This window comes from Acipenser ruthenus, chromosome 35, assembly GCF_902713425.1.
Source record: "Acipenser ruthenus chromosome 35, fAciRut3.2 maternal haplotype, whole genome shotgun sequence".
Classification (NCBI taxonomy): domain Eukaryota; kingdom Metazoa; phylum Chordata; class Actinopteri; order Acipenseriformes; family Acipenseridae; genus Acipenser; species Acipenser ruthenus.
This window is the reverse complement of record NC_081223.1, coordinates 11,044,055-11,061,080: the sequence shown is the minus strand read 5'-3', so window position 1 is coordinate 11,061,080 and position 17,026 is coordinate 11,044,055. Positions and strand designations below refer to the sequence as shown.

The 17,026-nt window shown below is 47.1% G+C and overlaps 2 protein-coding genes and 1 long non-coding RNA gene across 5 annotated transcripts in view; 2 read left to right on the top strand and 1 right to left on the bottom strand.

The window, feature by feature from the left end:
* LOC117962750 (leucine-rich repeat and immunoglobulin-like domain-containing nogo receptor-interacting protein 1) overlaps positions 1-4,702 on the top strand; it is a 14,101-nt gene extending 9,399 nt beyond the window's left edge. For all 3 annotated transcript variants that reach the window (XM_059007693.1, XM_059007694.1, XM_059007692.1), the window contains exons 2-3: positions 1,239-1,340; positions 1,652-4,702. In XM_059007693.1, the coding sequence (XP_058863676.1) occupies positions 1,664-3,508 (1,845 nt within the window). In that variant the 5' untranslated portion in view covers positions 1,239-1,340; positions 1,652-1,663 and the 3' untranslated portion in view covers positions 3,509-4,702. The remainder of the gene's footprint in view (positions 1-1,238; positions 1,341-1,651) is intronic.
* The window catches only part of LOC131705298 (uncharacterized), a 141,010-nt gene that overhangs the window by 111,999 nt on the left and 11,985 nt on the right, over positions 1-17,026 (bottom strand). The gene's annotated exons all lie outside the window — the stretch shown is intronic.
* Positions 7,177-16,378, top strand: LOC117965070 (semaphorin-7A-like). The gene is made up of 14 exons (XM_059007691.1): positions 7,177-7,464; positions 9,462-9,601; positions 9,737-9,799; positions 10,218-10,313; positions 10,752-10,857; positions 11,183-11,290; positions 11,595-11,734; positions 12,378-12,556; positions 12,885-12,993; positions 13,209-13,410; positions 13,779-13,894; positions 14,539-14,711; positions 15,227-15,282; positions 15,482-16,378. Exons 1-14 carry the CDS (start codon positions 7,371-7,373, stop codon positions 15,823-15,825), a joined length of 1,926 nt encoding a protein of 641 aa, XP_058863674.1. The 5' UTR covers positions 7,177-7,370; the 3' UTR covers positions 15,826-16,378.

Genomic DNA, 17,026 nt, shown 5'->3' with positions numbered 1-17,026 from the left:
GTATCAGAACACCTCCAGATGTGTCATTGATATCCTTTAAATACCCGCCTGCATGAAAACACCTCTGGGTGTGAGAATTTCAATCTCCGCTCAGGAATCAGGGATATAGAAACACACTCGTGTGTGAAAATGTCAGACCGCTCTGTGCTTTAATCAGGCGTCTTAAACCACTTCTAAAAAGCCTCCTGCGTTTTACTACAGAAGCAATGGGCTGTTCTAATACATGTGCACGCTGGTGTATGTGTGTATTTTTACAGACCTAGCACCTGTGGTATAGATACTGCATCACTGTATGTAAAAAACAAACACAAAAATTGACATACAGCCAAGGTGACACAGCCACTCAATCAGGAATGCAGCCCAGCCATTAACAAAGCACTTTTCTTAAGTAGAACATCAGTCAGAATTTACAGCTCTGTTAATCCCTGCAAGTGGAACGCTGCGGCCGGCAATGATATCCCTTGTAAATCTCCGGCATTCAAAACCGCAGAGAGAGGGAAGAGGAGGAGGAGAAGAGCTTCAGATCCTCTGCTAATCATTTTGAGGGGAAGCTGAGTTTAGAACAGAAGGAAGGAAGCACTTTTTACACAGAGAGAGGGGGAGAGGTAGAGGGAGAGAGAGGAAGAGAGAGAGATAGGGAGAGAGAGAGGGAGGGAGAGAGAGGGAGAGAGAGAGGGGAGGGGGGAGTGGGAGAGAGCAAGAGAGAGAGAGGAAGAGAGAGAGATAGGGAGAGAGAGAGGGAGGGAGAGAGAGAGATAGAGGGAGGGAGAGGGAGAGAGGGAGAGGGAGAGGGAGAGGGAGAGGGAGAGATAGAGGGAGGGAGAGGGAGAGGGAGATGGAGAGAGGGGGGAAGGGGGAGAGGAGAGAGCAAGAGAGAGAGAGAGGAAGAGAGAGATAGGGAGGGAGAGAGAGAGAGAGATAGAGGGAGGGAGAGGGAGGGAGAGGGAGAGGGAGTGTGAATTTTCCAATATGCTTAACGAAAAACTGACATTGAAAAAAGCGACATTTTGAAAGCTAACATGAAATATATGGCTTCCTTGTGGTAGATTTTTTTTGCGATATCATTTTGCAGTTTAATGGTGTGAAATAAGAGATCTAAATTATGTTCATATATACAGTGTATATATATATATATGTACAGTATATTAATTTTAATTTTTTTTTTTATGTCTCAATCCTGAAATTAACTTTTGTCCCGAGCTGTACAGTGATATATTTTTGTGTTTTATTTATTTTAGGTGTGTTCCCCTTGGAGATGCAATTCAGTGGCCGGGAGAATCCTAAAAACTACAATCTGGAGCAAGTCTGATCTGAACAAACCTGGTTATGAGACCCTGGCGGTAACTTTCTCCCTCCTGCGTTATTGGAAATAATTGTGTATAGCTGGCAATACACTAGCTGTGCACTAGATGGTGCCATCCACTTTCTAATATTATTATTAAATTATTATTAATTAATCATGTATCATTTATTATTAATTAATGCCACTTTTTTTTACATTATGTTTATGGGAAAACTACAAAGCGGTGGAATGTAATTCAATATGTTAATGCAACATTATTCAGCAGGTTTCGTGCGATAGGTGTTCATTTTATAGGGTGAGGCAAAACTTTTGGCCGGAGCTGTAAGTTTTTCCTGTTTGTCTCCCCAGGCAGGAGGCAAGATGATCGGGGGCGATGGTCGCAGGCGGCGGGGGGTCTGGCTGCTTCTTCTCCTGGGGGGTCTGGCCGTGGCTCTGGGGGGTTCCCTCCTGTCCTGCCCCCCAAAATGCGAGTGTTCCTCCGGCAAGCGGACGGTGTCGTGCGCCCGCAGACGCCTGACCTCCGTCCCGGAGAACATCCCCTCCGACGCGGAGCTCCTGGACCTGAGCAGGAACCGGCTGAAGAGCCTCAGCTCGGAGGAGTTCTCCAACCTGCCCCGGCTCCTGGGGCTCGACCTGAGCGAGAACATAATCTCCGCTGTGGAACCCGGCTCTTTCCGCAACCTGCCCAGCCTCCGCACCCTCCGTCTCCGCGGCAACCGGCTCAAGATCCTCCCGGTGGGCTTGTTCTCCGGCCTCCAGAGCCTCAGGGTCCTGGACCTCCGCGAGAACCAGATCCTGGTGTTCGTCGACCACACCTTCAGGGAGCTCTTGAACCTGCGGCAGCTGGAGGCCGGAGAGAATGACCTGGTCTTCCTCTCCCACCGGGCCTTCTCCGGCCTCCACAACCTCCAGGAGCTGACCCTGGACAAGTGCAACCTCACCTCCATCCCCGCGGAGGCCCTTTCTCAGCTCCACGGGCTGCTCCTGCTGAGCCTCCGACGGCTCGGCAACGTTGGCGGGCTCCAGGACCTTTCGTTCAGGAGGCTGCAGCGCCTCAGGAGCCTGGAGATCAGGCAGTGCCCCTCGCTGGGCACCCTGGCAGGGAACAGCCTCCTGGGGCTCAACCTCACCTCGCTGTCCATCACCGGATGCAACCTGAGCTCCGTCCCCTACCTGCCTCTCCGACATTTGGTCTACCTCCGCTACCTCGACCTCTCCCACAACCCCATCTCTGCGGTGCAGGGCCACCTGTTAGGAGACCTCCTCAGGCTGCAGGAGTTCCACTTGGCCGGCGGCAAGCTGCTAACCGTCGAGCCGGGGGCTTTTCGGGGCTTGACCTACTTCCGGCTGCTCAACGTCTCCTCGAACCTGCTGCCCACCCTGGAAGAGGGGGTCTTCCACTCGGTGGGCAACCTGGAGACCCTCAGGCTGGACGGGAACCCCCTGGCTTGCGATTGCCGGCTGCTCTGGGTGGTCCGCAGGCGGCTGCGTTTGAACTTTGACGGCCGCCAGCCCTCCTGCTCCTCCCCGGAGTCAGCCCGCGGGAGGGAGTTTAAGGACTTCACTGAATCTCAGTTTCCGGGGCATTTCAGCTGCAGGAGGCCCCAGATCTTAGACCGGAAGCCTCAGGACGTCCGAATTGAGGAAGGCAACACGGTTCTGTTCTCCTGCCGGGCAGATGGGGATCCAGCCCCGAGGATCTCCTGGCTCACCCCGCAGAAGGCAGTCCTGACCCCCAGCGGCAGGGTCCGGGTGCTTCTCGACGGGAGCCTGGAGGTCCGGTACGCTCAAGTCCAGGACGGCGGGATCTACCAGTGCATGGCGAGCAACGCGGCCGGGAATGACAGCCTGCCAGTCAGCCTGCAGGTGCGCGGATTCTCCCTGTCGTCATCGGCGGCGCGCAACCGCAGCTCCCTGTACTTCTCGGACCTGCAGCCGACCCCCTTCAACGCCTCTTCCTCTCCGGGGCCCCGCCCCTACCCCTACGACGCCAAGACCCTCGTCATCGCCACCACCATGGGCTTCCTGTCCTTCCTCAGCTCGGTGGCCATCTGCTTCGTCTTCATATTTTTCTGGAGCCGTGGGAAGGGGAAGATTAAACACAACACCACCATTGCCTTCGTGCCACGGGGCGGGGGGGGAGGGGGCGGAGGAGGGGGAGGGGAAGGGGGCGATGGGGCCAAGTTCTCCATGAAGCTCATGTGAGGAGGGCTTTTGAAGCCTGAAACCAAGGACTCAATAGCATAGCCAGTTCACTAGCTAACCTTAAAGGTAGGCTTGGTGGTCCAGTGGTTAAAGAAAGGGGTCTTCATACCAGGAGGTTCCTAGTTCAATCCCGACTCAGCCACCAACTCACTGCGTGCGACCCTGAGCAGGTCACTTCACCTCCTTGCGCTCCGTCCTTCGGATGAGACGTAAAACAAACGAGGTCCCATTGGAAGTGACTCTGCAGCAGTTGTTGATGATGCACCATTCTCCCCCTTATACTCTTTGGATGAAAGCATCCGCTAAACTAATTAATAATGAATAATAATAAAGACCCTTGCTGATTCCCTTGGTTCCTCCCAGTTTTTCCGATGGCAGTTTAATATATAATCAGGGATGGGAGCTCCTGTTGTATCGCAGTTTCACCCAGTCCAGATTTTAATACCAGCTTGATTTTCAACAGCGTGTGTATAGCTCTGGACAAAAGTTTAGCATCCCCCTATAGAATGAACTCATTCTGCTTCATACAGTCGAATGAAACCTGCTGAATAACGTTACGTTAACATATTGAATCGCACACCAGCCGCTTTTGTTTAGTTTTCCCATATATTTAACAAAAAAGAAACCAAAAAAATTGACATTTTGAAATTGAACTGTACTGCTATCATGGCTTCCTTCCTTTTGCGATATTATTTTGTAGTTTATTTGATTTACATGATGTGAAATAAAACATCTAAATTATGTTCCGATGAAATGATATCTCAATCCCCAAATTCTAGGTGATGCAAAACTTTTTCATAGGATGTGGGCGACCTTTTTCATAATGTGCCCCCCCCCCCACTGAAACAACTTGCTGCCCCCCTGTAGCTGCCCCCCCCAATAAAACTCCGAACAGCTGCCCCTCTCAAGGACTTAGTATTTTCTAAACAATCTTCATGGAAGCGAAGAAGTGGCTGTTGGAGGTTCGAATACTTGTTCAAATATGCCCTCAGTGAGGGTCCTATACATAAGCAAAGCTATTATTATTATTATTATTATTATTATTATTATTATTATTATTATTATTATTATTATTATTATTATTATTATTATTAATAATAATTGGTTGACATTAGAATGCTTTATTTTGAAAAAGGTTTTAAAAAGGACTCTGTAAATGCACCTTTTTTACTACAATGTTTAGTGTAAAGATATTTTGAGGGGGGGGGAGGTGGGGGGGCGGTTTTAATGAATGAATTATAAAGCCATATTTAAACCCAGTGCTGTCTGAGTTCTCCTTTCTGATTTCACACAGTATCAATTTACTGTTGCTGGCTCTGAAAATCCATTATCCAGGGCGACTTCCAACTGTTACAAGATATCACATTATTGTTACATACAATTACATTATTTTTTACACACAATTACCCATTTATACAGTTGGGTTTTTACTGGAGCAATCTAGGTAAAGTACCTTGCTCAAGGGTACAGCAGCAGTGTCCCCCATCTGGGATTGAACCCACGACCCTCTGGTCAAGAGTCCAGAGCCCCTAACCACTACTCCACACTATATATTTCATAATAACCCATTAATTCATAAGAAAGAGAATTACCTGCAAATGATTCAAAAAATTTGCGTTAAATACTTTTATTGGAGTGTCATCATTATTATTATTATTATTATTATTATTATTATTATTATTATTATTATTATTATTATTATATTTGATCATTATGATAGAGCAATATTAATTAAATAATGCTTTTCTTTTGGACTTAAAAAAATATACATTAGACATCACTACAGGGCAAAATCTATTGTAGTTGGAGAAAGCAGCTTCCTATATTTAGTTTATAATCCTCTCTTCAGTCTCAGATTGCAGCCATTGCGTTATCTCCTTATAGTATCGATCTAGTGATCGCTTGGACACATCTCAACATTATTTATAGGCACCAGCAGGTTTTAATAGTAAGCAAATCCCACTTACCCAGTTTCCTTAGTGTTATTTATATATTTTTTTGATGCTGTGACCTAAAATAACTCAGAAAAGATTAACGCGTCTGACTGCGGATTTAACGCTATTAGGATTAGTTCTCAGGATATGCGCTATTATCAGCCTTTGTCTGCCTGCGGGTCTGTCTTAAAAAAAATGTCTGAATTGAACCCGCTGCGTCTCCCGCTTGCTCTGCTGTATTGAAACGGGGGTCGTGAAATGAAACGGGCTGAATAACGCTACGTTAGCGTATTGAAATTACACACCGCTTTGTGGTTTTCCATATACTTGACGAAAAACTGACCAAAAAATTGAAAAATGTGACATTCTTGTACTGCTATTATGGCTTCCTTCTAGTTGCTGCAAAACTTTTGTCCCCGTAGCTTGCAGAGAGGCACCAACCTGATTTACCGACATACGGGAAACGCTGATTGCCTGTCAGTGAATGCTGACCGAGAAACACGCCCTAGCGGTTCCGTCGCTCACTCGCAGGATTATTGACAGGTGTGGTGTGAGTGAGTGGTTGACGGGTCCCCTGAGCTTCATTTTCCCTGCGATTTCATCGCCTACGTCAGCTAAAATGTCATAGAGTCCTCCACTTTAGCGTTCTCAAGGCCCTTTTTACACACACGCACACGCACACGCACACGCACGCACTAGAATGTCTACCGAACATGAAACAGCCGGCAAATCTCCTTCAGGACCACGGAGAGCTCCACGGTCACCGCATGCAGACGCGCCCGCTCAATACCGACTCGCTAGCACGCCGTATAGTTGAAAAATAGATTTTATTTAATTGAGGTATAAGTTAATCTCTTGAATCATGCTGAAGTAATACACGTGTGCCATTATACCAAAAACAGCATCGTATTGTAAAAGCATAAGCCTCGTGCACAGGGTGATCAGAAAGGAAATGTTTACCAAATCAACACACCACGTCATCGAAGTGGTAAACTTACTCTCGAATCACCCATTGGTTAAAGTGGGGGGGGGGGGGGGGAGCTAAGAAAATCGCTAAGGAGAGCCCCCTCCCCCCTCCCCTCTCCCCTCTTCCCCAGCCATGTGGAACAAGTGCCCAAGGGAAGCTGAAACAATATTATCGGATAATTGACCTCTCCCTCTATCTTATAGTATAAAATGGCTTTTCTTCTGTAATATACTTAATATAATGCTGTACTGGGTAGTTGATTATGTGTTCAAGTTTTCTGAGAGGAGTGACGTAGGGGGATGCCACGTTAGCCACGCCCATTATACTGCTGTCGGTAGCGGGCATGCGTATTTGTTTTAACAAGTTAACGAGGACAATAAAAATAACTCAGAACTCTCTCTGAATATGTCATATGCTGACCAATATACGTCGAAAAGAGTAATGGGTTCCTTTAGTGGCTGTATCTCGGGGCACTAAAGCCTGGTGTGCAAACTGCGTTTTGCGAAATAACGCCCTCAAAAAAACACAGTGAATGGAGAACACGTTCAATAGAGGAGACAGGGGTGTGCCCACGCCGCGTGATCAATATTGAGCAGACTCTCAAATGAATAACAAACCCAGGGCTGCGTTACAATACCGGCGCCCCTCTCTCCCACCCACACCCTCCCCTCTCTCTCTCCCACCCACACCCTCCCCTCTCTCTCTTTTCTCTCACGCTCACGAGGTGGAGCCTCGGTTTCAATTTCTCAGCGTCGGTATAAAGCAGAAAGGTGTGTGAGAGAGAGAGAGAGAGAGAAGGGGCATGAAAACGAGCGAGATACCCAAATCGCAGGGTCCGGTTCAGCTCGATTAGGAAACACAGCTGCAGCGGCCCATCAGATAAGGCGGCCTGCCGCTGTATTCAAAGAACGTCATCCTTGGGCGGAAAATTGGGAAGGCAACTTACAAAACATAAGCAAAGATGAGACATCTGATGGTCTTATCGACCTTTCTTCAGCTAGCCGGCGTCCTAGGAGCCGCTGAGAAGCTGCCGAGGCTGAAATTCACCGTTAAAGGTAAGATGTATTTAAGCCTGTCTGTCTGTCTGTATGAAACCAGGATATTTACCCATTGAGACCGAGGCTTCGTTTACAAGGGGGTCCTGGAAACCAGTACAAAAAGACCATTGTAATGTCTAGAAAGACAACGTATGAACAGTGCAATAAAAACGCGTGGTTCAAACGCAACCAGCCGCGTACAGAGGTCTTAAAATAGCATAAATAAATCATTTATGAATGAGGAAGGACAAAGAAAGATCATCCAATTCCTTCTTCACACCCTGAGACACACACTTCGGGAGCGGATCGACAGATTGTCCTAATAACATTGTACCAGATTCATCCCAGAGGGCTGGACCGATATAGCGCGTTGTGGAGCAATGGGCTACATTGATGGACAGGCGCTAATCTTTTTGATGCATCCTTTACGGAAAGTCGAAAGCAGCTGTGGTCTGTGTTAAAGACTCTGTTGCATTGAAGGATCCAACTTCACAATATATACCGGCACTGAGGGTCTATCCCCCGAACCCAGCTGTGTGTTTCCCTCTTGCTTTATTTAATAACACGATACGATGGGTTTAAAAGGTTTTAAACCTGTATTAGCAGGGTTTGCGATAGAAACCGGTACTGCTATAATGCTGCTGTAGATAATATATCCGTGCATATTGCACCGTGCATTCACAAGTATGTGTGTCTAGTTTCAAAACACTGGTGTGTGTGTGTGTGGTCGCATTGATGCGGGTGCAACACGTGCGTTGCGATGGGAGGGCTCGCGCTGCAGAACTGCAATGCAGGTGCTCGAGGTGATGATGATGGGACTGCAGCGGCAGCGGCGTGAGCGCGCGCGCGAGAGAGAGAGAGAGAGGGGGGGGGGCGACTCAAAAAGTTATGAAGCAACAAATGACCTCAATTGAGATGTATAGTCAGTCTGTATATGTGTGTGTGTGTGTGTGTGTGTGTGTGTATAACGCATATCTTGTTCCACGTTGAATGACCATCTGTGGCTCATATTGCAAAGAGAAAAAGCCATAAATAAATAAATAAATAAATAAATAAATAAATAAATAAATAAAAAGCCATATGTAGCACACACTATCTTCGGGTAAATGGCGCACAACTGACCAATTTCTCAAGCTTCCACAAATTGAACGGTAGCCTCCTGGTCAATGAAACATACGCCGGCGCCCCCTGGTGTTGGTTATTGGTAAGTTCAATTGAAAAGCCAAATAGATAGATAAGTGTTAATTGAAACCGAATAGATATATAACCGTGTTGGTTCGGAAGGTGGCTCCCCCTATCTGTCATGTGAGGGTACTGCAGATCTATGGATCTATCTGTAATTTCACAGCACTATATTCACCACCCCCATAGCTTATACACTGTCTATAGCCCGAGAAAATCTGAAAGCGTTTTAAGTGTTGATATAAATTGGACAGACTTTTTTATCCTGGTTAACATGGCTTATTTCACGATCTACAAATAGGTGTTTCAAGATACTGTATTTCATGATTAAACACAAATGGGCAGACCGCGCCACGACTGACCAATTAGTCTCGCTTAGACATCCCCGGGATGTATCATGTGACCAGCTGAAGCTGCATCTCCCTGTTTCAGTTAAGAGGGACAAGACAGTGTACTCTCTCTTTCTCTCTCTCTCTTAGTTTTTTCTTTCTTTTTTCTTTCTCTCTTTCTCTCTTTTCTTTCTCTCTTTCTCTCTCTTTCTTTCATTCTTTCTTTCTTTCTTTCTTTCTTTCTTTCTTTCTTTCTCTCTCTCTCTTAATTTTTTCTTATGTTTTTCTTTCTCTTTTTCTTTCTCTCTTTCTCTCTCGCTTTCTTTCTTCCTCTCTCACTTTCTCTCTCTCTTCCTCTCTTTCTTTCTTTCTTTCTTTCTTTCTTTCTTTCTTTCTTTCTTTCTTTCTTTCTCTCTTTCTTTCTCTCTCACTTTCTTCCTCTCTCACTTTCTCTCTCTCTTCCTCTCTTTCTTTTCTTAATTATTTCTGTCTCATTTCTGTCAGACGCTGTCGGGTTTTACTTCCCCGACCCGGAGACTCACACCACGTTCTTTCACGAGCTGGGGACCGGCTCACTCTACGTGGGCGGGAGAGGTCTGCTCTACGTCCTGCAGTTCACGGAGTCCGACGTGAAAACAACACAGGTGAGCGCCGTTGAAAAGTCTGTCCCCGAGAGAGAGCGAGTCTTGTGCGGCACTCACACAGAACAGAAACGTAACGTCAGCTATGAATCTTCAATGTGCTTTTCTTGACAAAAGACATTTCTTTTTGTTTTTCAGATTCCAGTGACTGTAAATGAAAAAGCAAAGAAGACCTGTCTCTCCAAGCTGAATGTACCTCAGGTAAGCGTGTATGAGAGGAGACTGGACTGATCCCTCCCTCACTCCCTCCCCCAAAAAATGGGTTGTCCCTCCAGTCTAGGGCAGGCTTGAGGCATGGAGACTGAACTGCTCCCTCCCTCACCCCCCCTAAGAGAAAGGGTGCTCCCTCCAGTCCAGGGCAGGCTTGAGGCATGGAGACTGAACTGCTCCCTCCCTCCCTCCCTCACCCCCCTAAGAAAAAGGGTGCTCCCTCCAGTCCAGGGCAGGCTTGAGGCACGGAGACTGAACTGCTCCCTCCCTCACCCCCCTAAGAGAAAGGTTTTAGACATGGAGACTGAACTGTAATTTTTCCATATCGCACAGTGACACCAGCTGGCCAACCATTGTAATTGCATCCGAAATGGGGATAGTCATTTGTTGCCCTTTTTCTTTCTCTCAGTCAGAGTGTGAGAACTTCATCACAGTGATTCACAAAGTAAACAGCAGCCTCCTGATCTGTGGGACAAACGCCGGCGCCCCCAAGTGTTGGTTATTGGTAAGTTCAGTTTAAAGGCCAAATAGAAAGATAGGTGTCATTTAAAAAAAAGAAAACAACATAAAACCGTGTTGGTTTGGAAGGTGGCTCCCCCTATCTGTCATGTGAGGGTACTGCAGATCTATGGTTTGGTTTAGCCACTGTAATTTCACAGTATTTCACAGTATTTCAAGATATTTAATAAGTAAAAATAATATGATTAAAACATATATATATATATATGTGTGTGTGTGTGTGTGTGTGTGTGTGTGTTGTCATATTCCAGATTGATCATTTTATTATACAAGAAATGTTCCTAAATGTTTCAATGCGTCACTGAATAACAGTAAATGCTACATTTCACTGAAATTCGTGATAACTGTGAAAAAAACACAGCCTTAGATATAAGTGACGCCTCACCTGATGGGATGCTAAACATAAGCCTTATTGTGCTTGCAGGTCAATGGGACAGAACTGACTGACAGTACCGCCAGCAGCCTGCAGGTGGTGCCAGCTGACATCTCACCACCCTTCCCCTCGCAGCGCGTAGTCTCTCTCTCTGCAGGTACTGTACCGGCTGGGGGAATCGCGCTGCAGTCCCGCTAGAGGACACTAGGGGGCATGTTTTTTTTAATCCTTATGATGTTTGGAATCTGAGATAATCTTATTGCAAGTACTCAAAATAAATATATGTATATAAATAAAAACAAACACTCAAACGGTATTTTTATTACATATTGTAAAATCTAATCCTGTATTACTGTGTTTTATTATTATTATTATTATTATTATTATTATTATTATTATTATTATTATTATTATTATTATTATTGCGATCACAAAGTAATTGCACATGTGATAAAAAAGTAAGTTTACATGCATTGTTTCAGAGGGCAGTCTCTACTCTGCTTTGTCTGCGGCGGGATCGTTCAATGGCTCACTCCGCAGGACCTACAGTCACAGGAAGCTGCTCAAGAACGAAGACAAGTGGCTGCAGAGTAAGTGTCCCGGGACCCCAGCGGCAGGGAGGAGGGGGGAGGGGGGGCGGTTGGGGTAACACTGTACTACACAATAGCACTTACTAAACATTCTTGAAGGAGCGCGATCCAAGCTCATTGTCTTTTTATTCTTGTCGTCCCTCGCTGGGTTCAGGGATGGGAATAAGACTTCATCCAACTTACCAGTGCAATGGGATCACATGACCCACATGAGCGGGACTTCGTTCACCTACAGCGCTGCGTTGGAAATGTCTGCACACCCTGGAAATTGACAACGCTGTGATCTCTTCTGAATCTCTTTCAGATCCGCAGTTTGCCGGGTCTGCCCTGGTCCCAGGCAATGAGAAACACAAGGAAGAGGCTTACTTCTTCTTCAGTGAGCTCAACAAGACAGCCAGCGTGGACGAAGAGCCTCACCGTGCGAGAATAGGACGAGTCTGCATGGTACAGCCAGCCAGATAGACTCCTCTGCCATGGCACATGGCTACAGCTTCAATCAGACTCCCTGCTAATCGAATAAGGGATTTTATTTGTATGCAAGTCTGTTGCCTCCTTTCCACTGTCTGACCCCCCCTCAATGAAGTCTATTATTATTGAAATGATCAGGAACCAGGAGTTTGAGCAGGGTTAGAAACTCACACTAGCCCTGCTGCTGCTGCTGCTGCAACCAGTCCTGGGGTTCAGAACTCCCCTCAATGAAGTCTATTATTATTAATATTGAAATGATCAGGAGCCAGGAGTTTGAGCAGGGTTAGAAACTCACACTAGCCCTGCTGCTGCTGCTGCACCCAGTCCTGGGGTTCAGAACTCCCCTCAATGAAGTCTATTATTATTATTAATATTGAAATGATCAGGAGCCAGGAGTTTGAGCAGGGTTAGAAACTCACACTAGCCCTGCTGCTGCTGCTGCACCCTGTCCTGGGGTTCAGAACTCCCCTCAATGAAGTCTATTATTATTATTAATATTGAAATGATCAGGAGCCAGGGGTTTGAGCAGGGTTAGAAACTCACACTTGTAGCCCTGCTGCACGGCGACCGATGTTGCTGCTAAGCTCTGACTATAAGATGTTCCCTACGCTCTTGGCAGGTGGATGAAGGAGGAGTCAGGAATGCGCTCCCGGATTCTTGGACCACGTTCCTGAAGGCGCGGGTGATGTGCGGGGTCCCCTCCAAGCCCCAGCAGTTCAATCAGCTCCGAGAGGCGTACGCGTTGACGGGCGAGAGGGGCGCTGCAGGATTGCTCTACGGCATCTTCTCAAACGCATGGTGAGAAGCTTTTAGACTGTTACAATAGGGGTGTGCATATGCACTGTGAGACAGGAGAGCTTATACTCTCCCTCCCTCTGCTCTGAGAAAGAGAAAAGGAGGCTCTTATACTCTCTGAACAGCCTCCCTCTGATCTGTGCTCGTGGAGCAGAGAAAGAGAAAGGGAGGCTCTTATACTCTCTGAACAGCCTCCCTCTGCTCTGTGCTGGTGGAGCAGAGAAAGAGAAAGGGAGGTTCTTATACTCTCTGAACAGCCTCCCTCTGCTCTGTGCTGCAGTTACTTTCTTTTTCATAAACAGTATTTTTTTTTTCTTCTGTCCTGTTTCAGGAACACCACTGTGGTCTGTGTCTACTCCATCGGGGAAGTCAATCAGGTCTTTCAGACCTCCAAACTGAAGGGCTATAGCAACACTCTGCCAGCACAGCGACCTGGAACGGTGAGACTGAACTGCTCCCTGCCTCCGTCCCTCACTCCCCTAAGAGAAAGGGGGCTCCCTCCAGTCCAGGGCAGGCTTGAGGCACGGAGACTGAACTGCTCCCTCCCTCCCTCCCTCACCCCCCTGAGAGAAAGGGTGCTCCCTCCAGTCCAGGGCAGGCTCCTGCATTCTTAATTTCCATTATTCAATTATTATTTCCTTCTTTTTCTGCGCAGTGCCTTTTTAAGAACACAACCAGCAGTCTGCCGTGGAAAATCTTAGGGGTCATTCGGGACCACCCAGAAATGGAGGACCTGATCTATCCGCTGGGTCAACGGCCGCTGGACCTGCCGACCACTGACCGCTACACCAGGACCGTGGCCTCCAGCGTGCAAGGGGTTAACGAGGAGGTCTACAGCGTGCTGTACCTGGGCACAGGTGAGAGTCAGCCCTAATTCTATAACAAACACAGTGGTGTCACTTAATAGGGCCGGTTACGTTTTGATTTCTTTGATAGGAGGAAACAAAAATTAAGTTTTAAAGTGAAAAAATGTGGAAATTAAACACAGGCAAGTTGAAGAGAGTGAAGTTGATTTCTTTTTCATTTTTTTGTAGCCTCGCCTCCTAGAATGTTAGGATTGAGACATCATTAAAAAAAAAAAAAAAACTGTATGAAGTGATAGGGTTAGGGTTAGGGTTAGGGTTAGGGTTAGGCAGTTTGAAGGGATTAGGGTTAGGGTTAGGGTTAGGGTTAGGGTTAGGGTTAGGCAGTTTGACTAGATTGAATTCTTGCTTCTCTTTCACAGACTCGGGGAAGGTGCTGAAGGTGCTGCACAGCAGCGAGGAGGCCTTCATCATCTCTCAGTACAGACTCTTCAGAGACGAGGCTGCTGTCACTGCCATGGCTATCGATGACAGCACGGTGATTACACACTCACACACACACACACACACTCGCTTCCACACTCACACACACACACACACACTCGCTTCCACACTCACACACACACACGCACGCACGCACACACACTCACACACACACACACACACACACACTCGCTTCCACACTCACATACACACACGCACACTCACACATACACACACACACTCGCTTCCACACTCACATACACACACGCACGCACGCACACACACTCACACACACACTCACTCACACACACTCACTTCCACACTCACACACACACACACACTCACTTCCACACTCACACACACACGCACACTCACGCACACACACACTCACACACACTCACACACACACACACTCACACACACACACTCATGCACACACACACACAACTTTGTTTATAGTGTTCATGAGGCTTTTGATTTGACTGCCATGTAATTGAATATATATATATATAAAAATATGACATTTATTACATCTCTTTCAGTATCTCTTAAACTATCCCTTAACAAATAACGAAACATGTTAGTGATCAAAAAAACAAAATACATTTTGCAACCCTAGCCTTGGTTTTGTAACGTGGAGTTGGTTAAGGACGCGCTCTGAGATGCTGACCCCGTATCTCCTCTCCAATCTCCCTCCAGGGCCACCTCTATGTCGGAACCTCTCTGGAAGTGCGAAGGATCCCGTTGGCTGACTGTGGTCGCTACGGCGACACCTGCAGGGGGTGTGTCCTCTCGCGTGACCCCTACTGCGGATGGGATTTGACCAATCAGAAGTGTTCCCCCATCCCGCGGGGATACAACACCAGTGATGGGTACGGAGGGTAACAGAAATTGGGGAGGCATTGATCCCTCACCCCCCTAAGAGAAAGGGGGCTCCCTCCAGTCCAGGGCAGGCTTGAGGCACGGAGACTGAACTGCTCCCTCCCTCTCTCCCTCACCCCCCTAAGAGAAAGGGGGCTCCCTCCAGTCCAGGGCAGGCTTGAGGCACGGAGACTGAACTGCTCCCTCCCTCCCTCCCTCCCTCACCATCCTAAGAGAAAGGGTGCTCCCTCCAGTCCAGGGAGGGCTTGAGGCACGGAGACTGAACTGCTCCCTCCCTTCCTCCCTCCCTCCCTCCCTCACCATCCTAAGAGAAAGGGTGCTCCCTCCAGTCCAGGGAGGGCTTGAGGCACGGAGACTGAACTGCTCCCTCCCTTCCTCCCTCCCTCCCTCACCAGCCTAAGAGAAAGGGAGCTCCCTCCAGTCCAGGGCAGACGTATTTTAGAGCTCTTTTATTAAAATCAAAACCAAACCCTGTGCTTTTTTGTTTTCTCTGGCTTTCTTGCAGTGATTTTCTCCAGAATCTGGACTATTCCAACGCCTCCATCTGTGGAAATGCTGCAGGTGAGTACAATTCTGTGACCATGAGTGTGAATACAGGAGAAGTAACAAGACGTGGTAACACACAGGGGCTCATCTGTATCCAAAAAGAGACTAAGGGGGTGAGCTATGCATCATCAACAACTGCTGCTGCTGCTGCTGCAGAGTCACTTCCAAAAGGACCTTGTTTGCGTTCCTAAACCACTCTGCTTCCCCTCCTCAGACCTCCAGCCCCAGAGAACCAGCCCCAGAGAAGTGATCCTGGATTCGGACAGCCCGATCCTGCTTCCCTGCCCCGTGCGCTCCCATCACGCGGTCTACACCTGGGAGAAAGACAACTGCATCAAGAGCTACACCTGTCCCGTCACGGGAGAGTCCTGCCTCCTCGTCTCCACCGAAGACCTCCCCATGGACCCGGGCGTCTTCCGCTGCTCCGCGCTGGAGGACGGCTTCAGGGAGGAGATCGTGTCTTACAGGCTGGTCTTTAACAGCGCCCCCCTGTGGGCACCGTCTGCAGCACTGGCCGCGCTCTGTACAGCTTTGGGCTCTGCGCTAATGTGGGTGTAATACAGGGATCGGAATAAGACTCCTGTTGCATAGCAGTTAGATCCGTTCCTGGTTTTATTAGGGGTTTAATGAGACAGCCTGAGCTTGTTGCTAAGCTAATTATATATATATATATATATATATATATATATATATATATATATATATATATATATATATATATATATATATATATAGACACACACACACACAGCAGTGTGCACGTGTATCAGAACACCCCATTGCTTCTGTAATTTTGATTTGATGTGTGTCTGAAATCAAACCACTGGTACTGAAAATCTTGGAAAAATTGTCCAAACAGGCAAATTAGCGACTGTCTAATTGAATTGATGACTTTAATAGGCAATTCATTTAAAACAGTAAAGAGAAAAGGAACACAGAGCCACACACGGTAAAACGCAGGAGACTTTTTAGAAGTGGTTTAAGACGCCTGATTAAAGCACAGAGCGGTCCGACATTTTCACACAGGAGTGTGTTTCTATATCCCTGATTACTGAGCGGAGATTGAAATTCTCACACCCTGAGGTGTTTTCATGCAGGCGGGTGTATAGAGGATATCAATGACACATCTGGAGGTGTTCTGATAAATTTGCACGCTGCTGTACATGCATTAACGTGCATTTTGCACATGATTACAGAACGCAGTGCAGATCGCGTATAAACTAGACTGGCGCTCGTCTGACCTTGTGCATGCAATGAGAAAGCAGAGCGCCAGTTTAATTAATGCGGGCGCCCACACGAGGGCGCTGTTTTGCTCATTTTTTTAACACGTATTCAATCTTCTGCACAAACCCAGCTCTCCTAGAATCAGTATCTTTTCAAAGTGTTTTCTAACTCATGCAGCCGTGCCAAACGCTTCACTGTTGCACATTCTTAGTCTTCGACGGTGACTTTTCTACGCTTGTAAACTTTTTGTCGGTGTGCCAAATTCCTTCTTGCACTACATTCCACGATTTCTACATCTGAATTGTGTCATCTTTGTATTAAAAACGGCTGTGTTCTCACCTAGCAACAGACTAACCAATCCCTTATGGTTAATCTAATCGATTTTGTACAGTATTAATCTAGTGGAGGGGGGAGAAACAACATGTTTTATGGCGCCCTCTATGGCCCATTTGGTGGTAGTGCTAAAATAAGATCAGGTTCAGAATTCTGTCAAAGCTTAGTTTTGCTCTGCTTGTGGTATTGGAGACAGACAGAC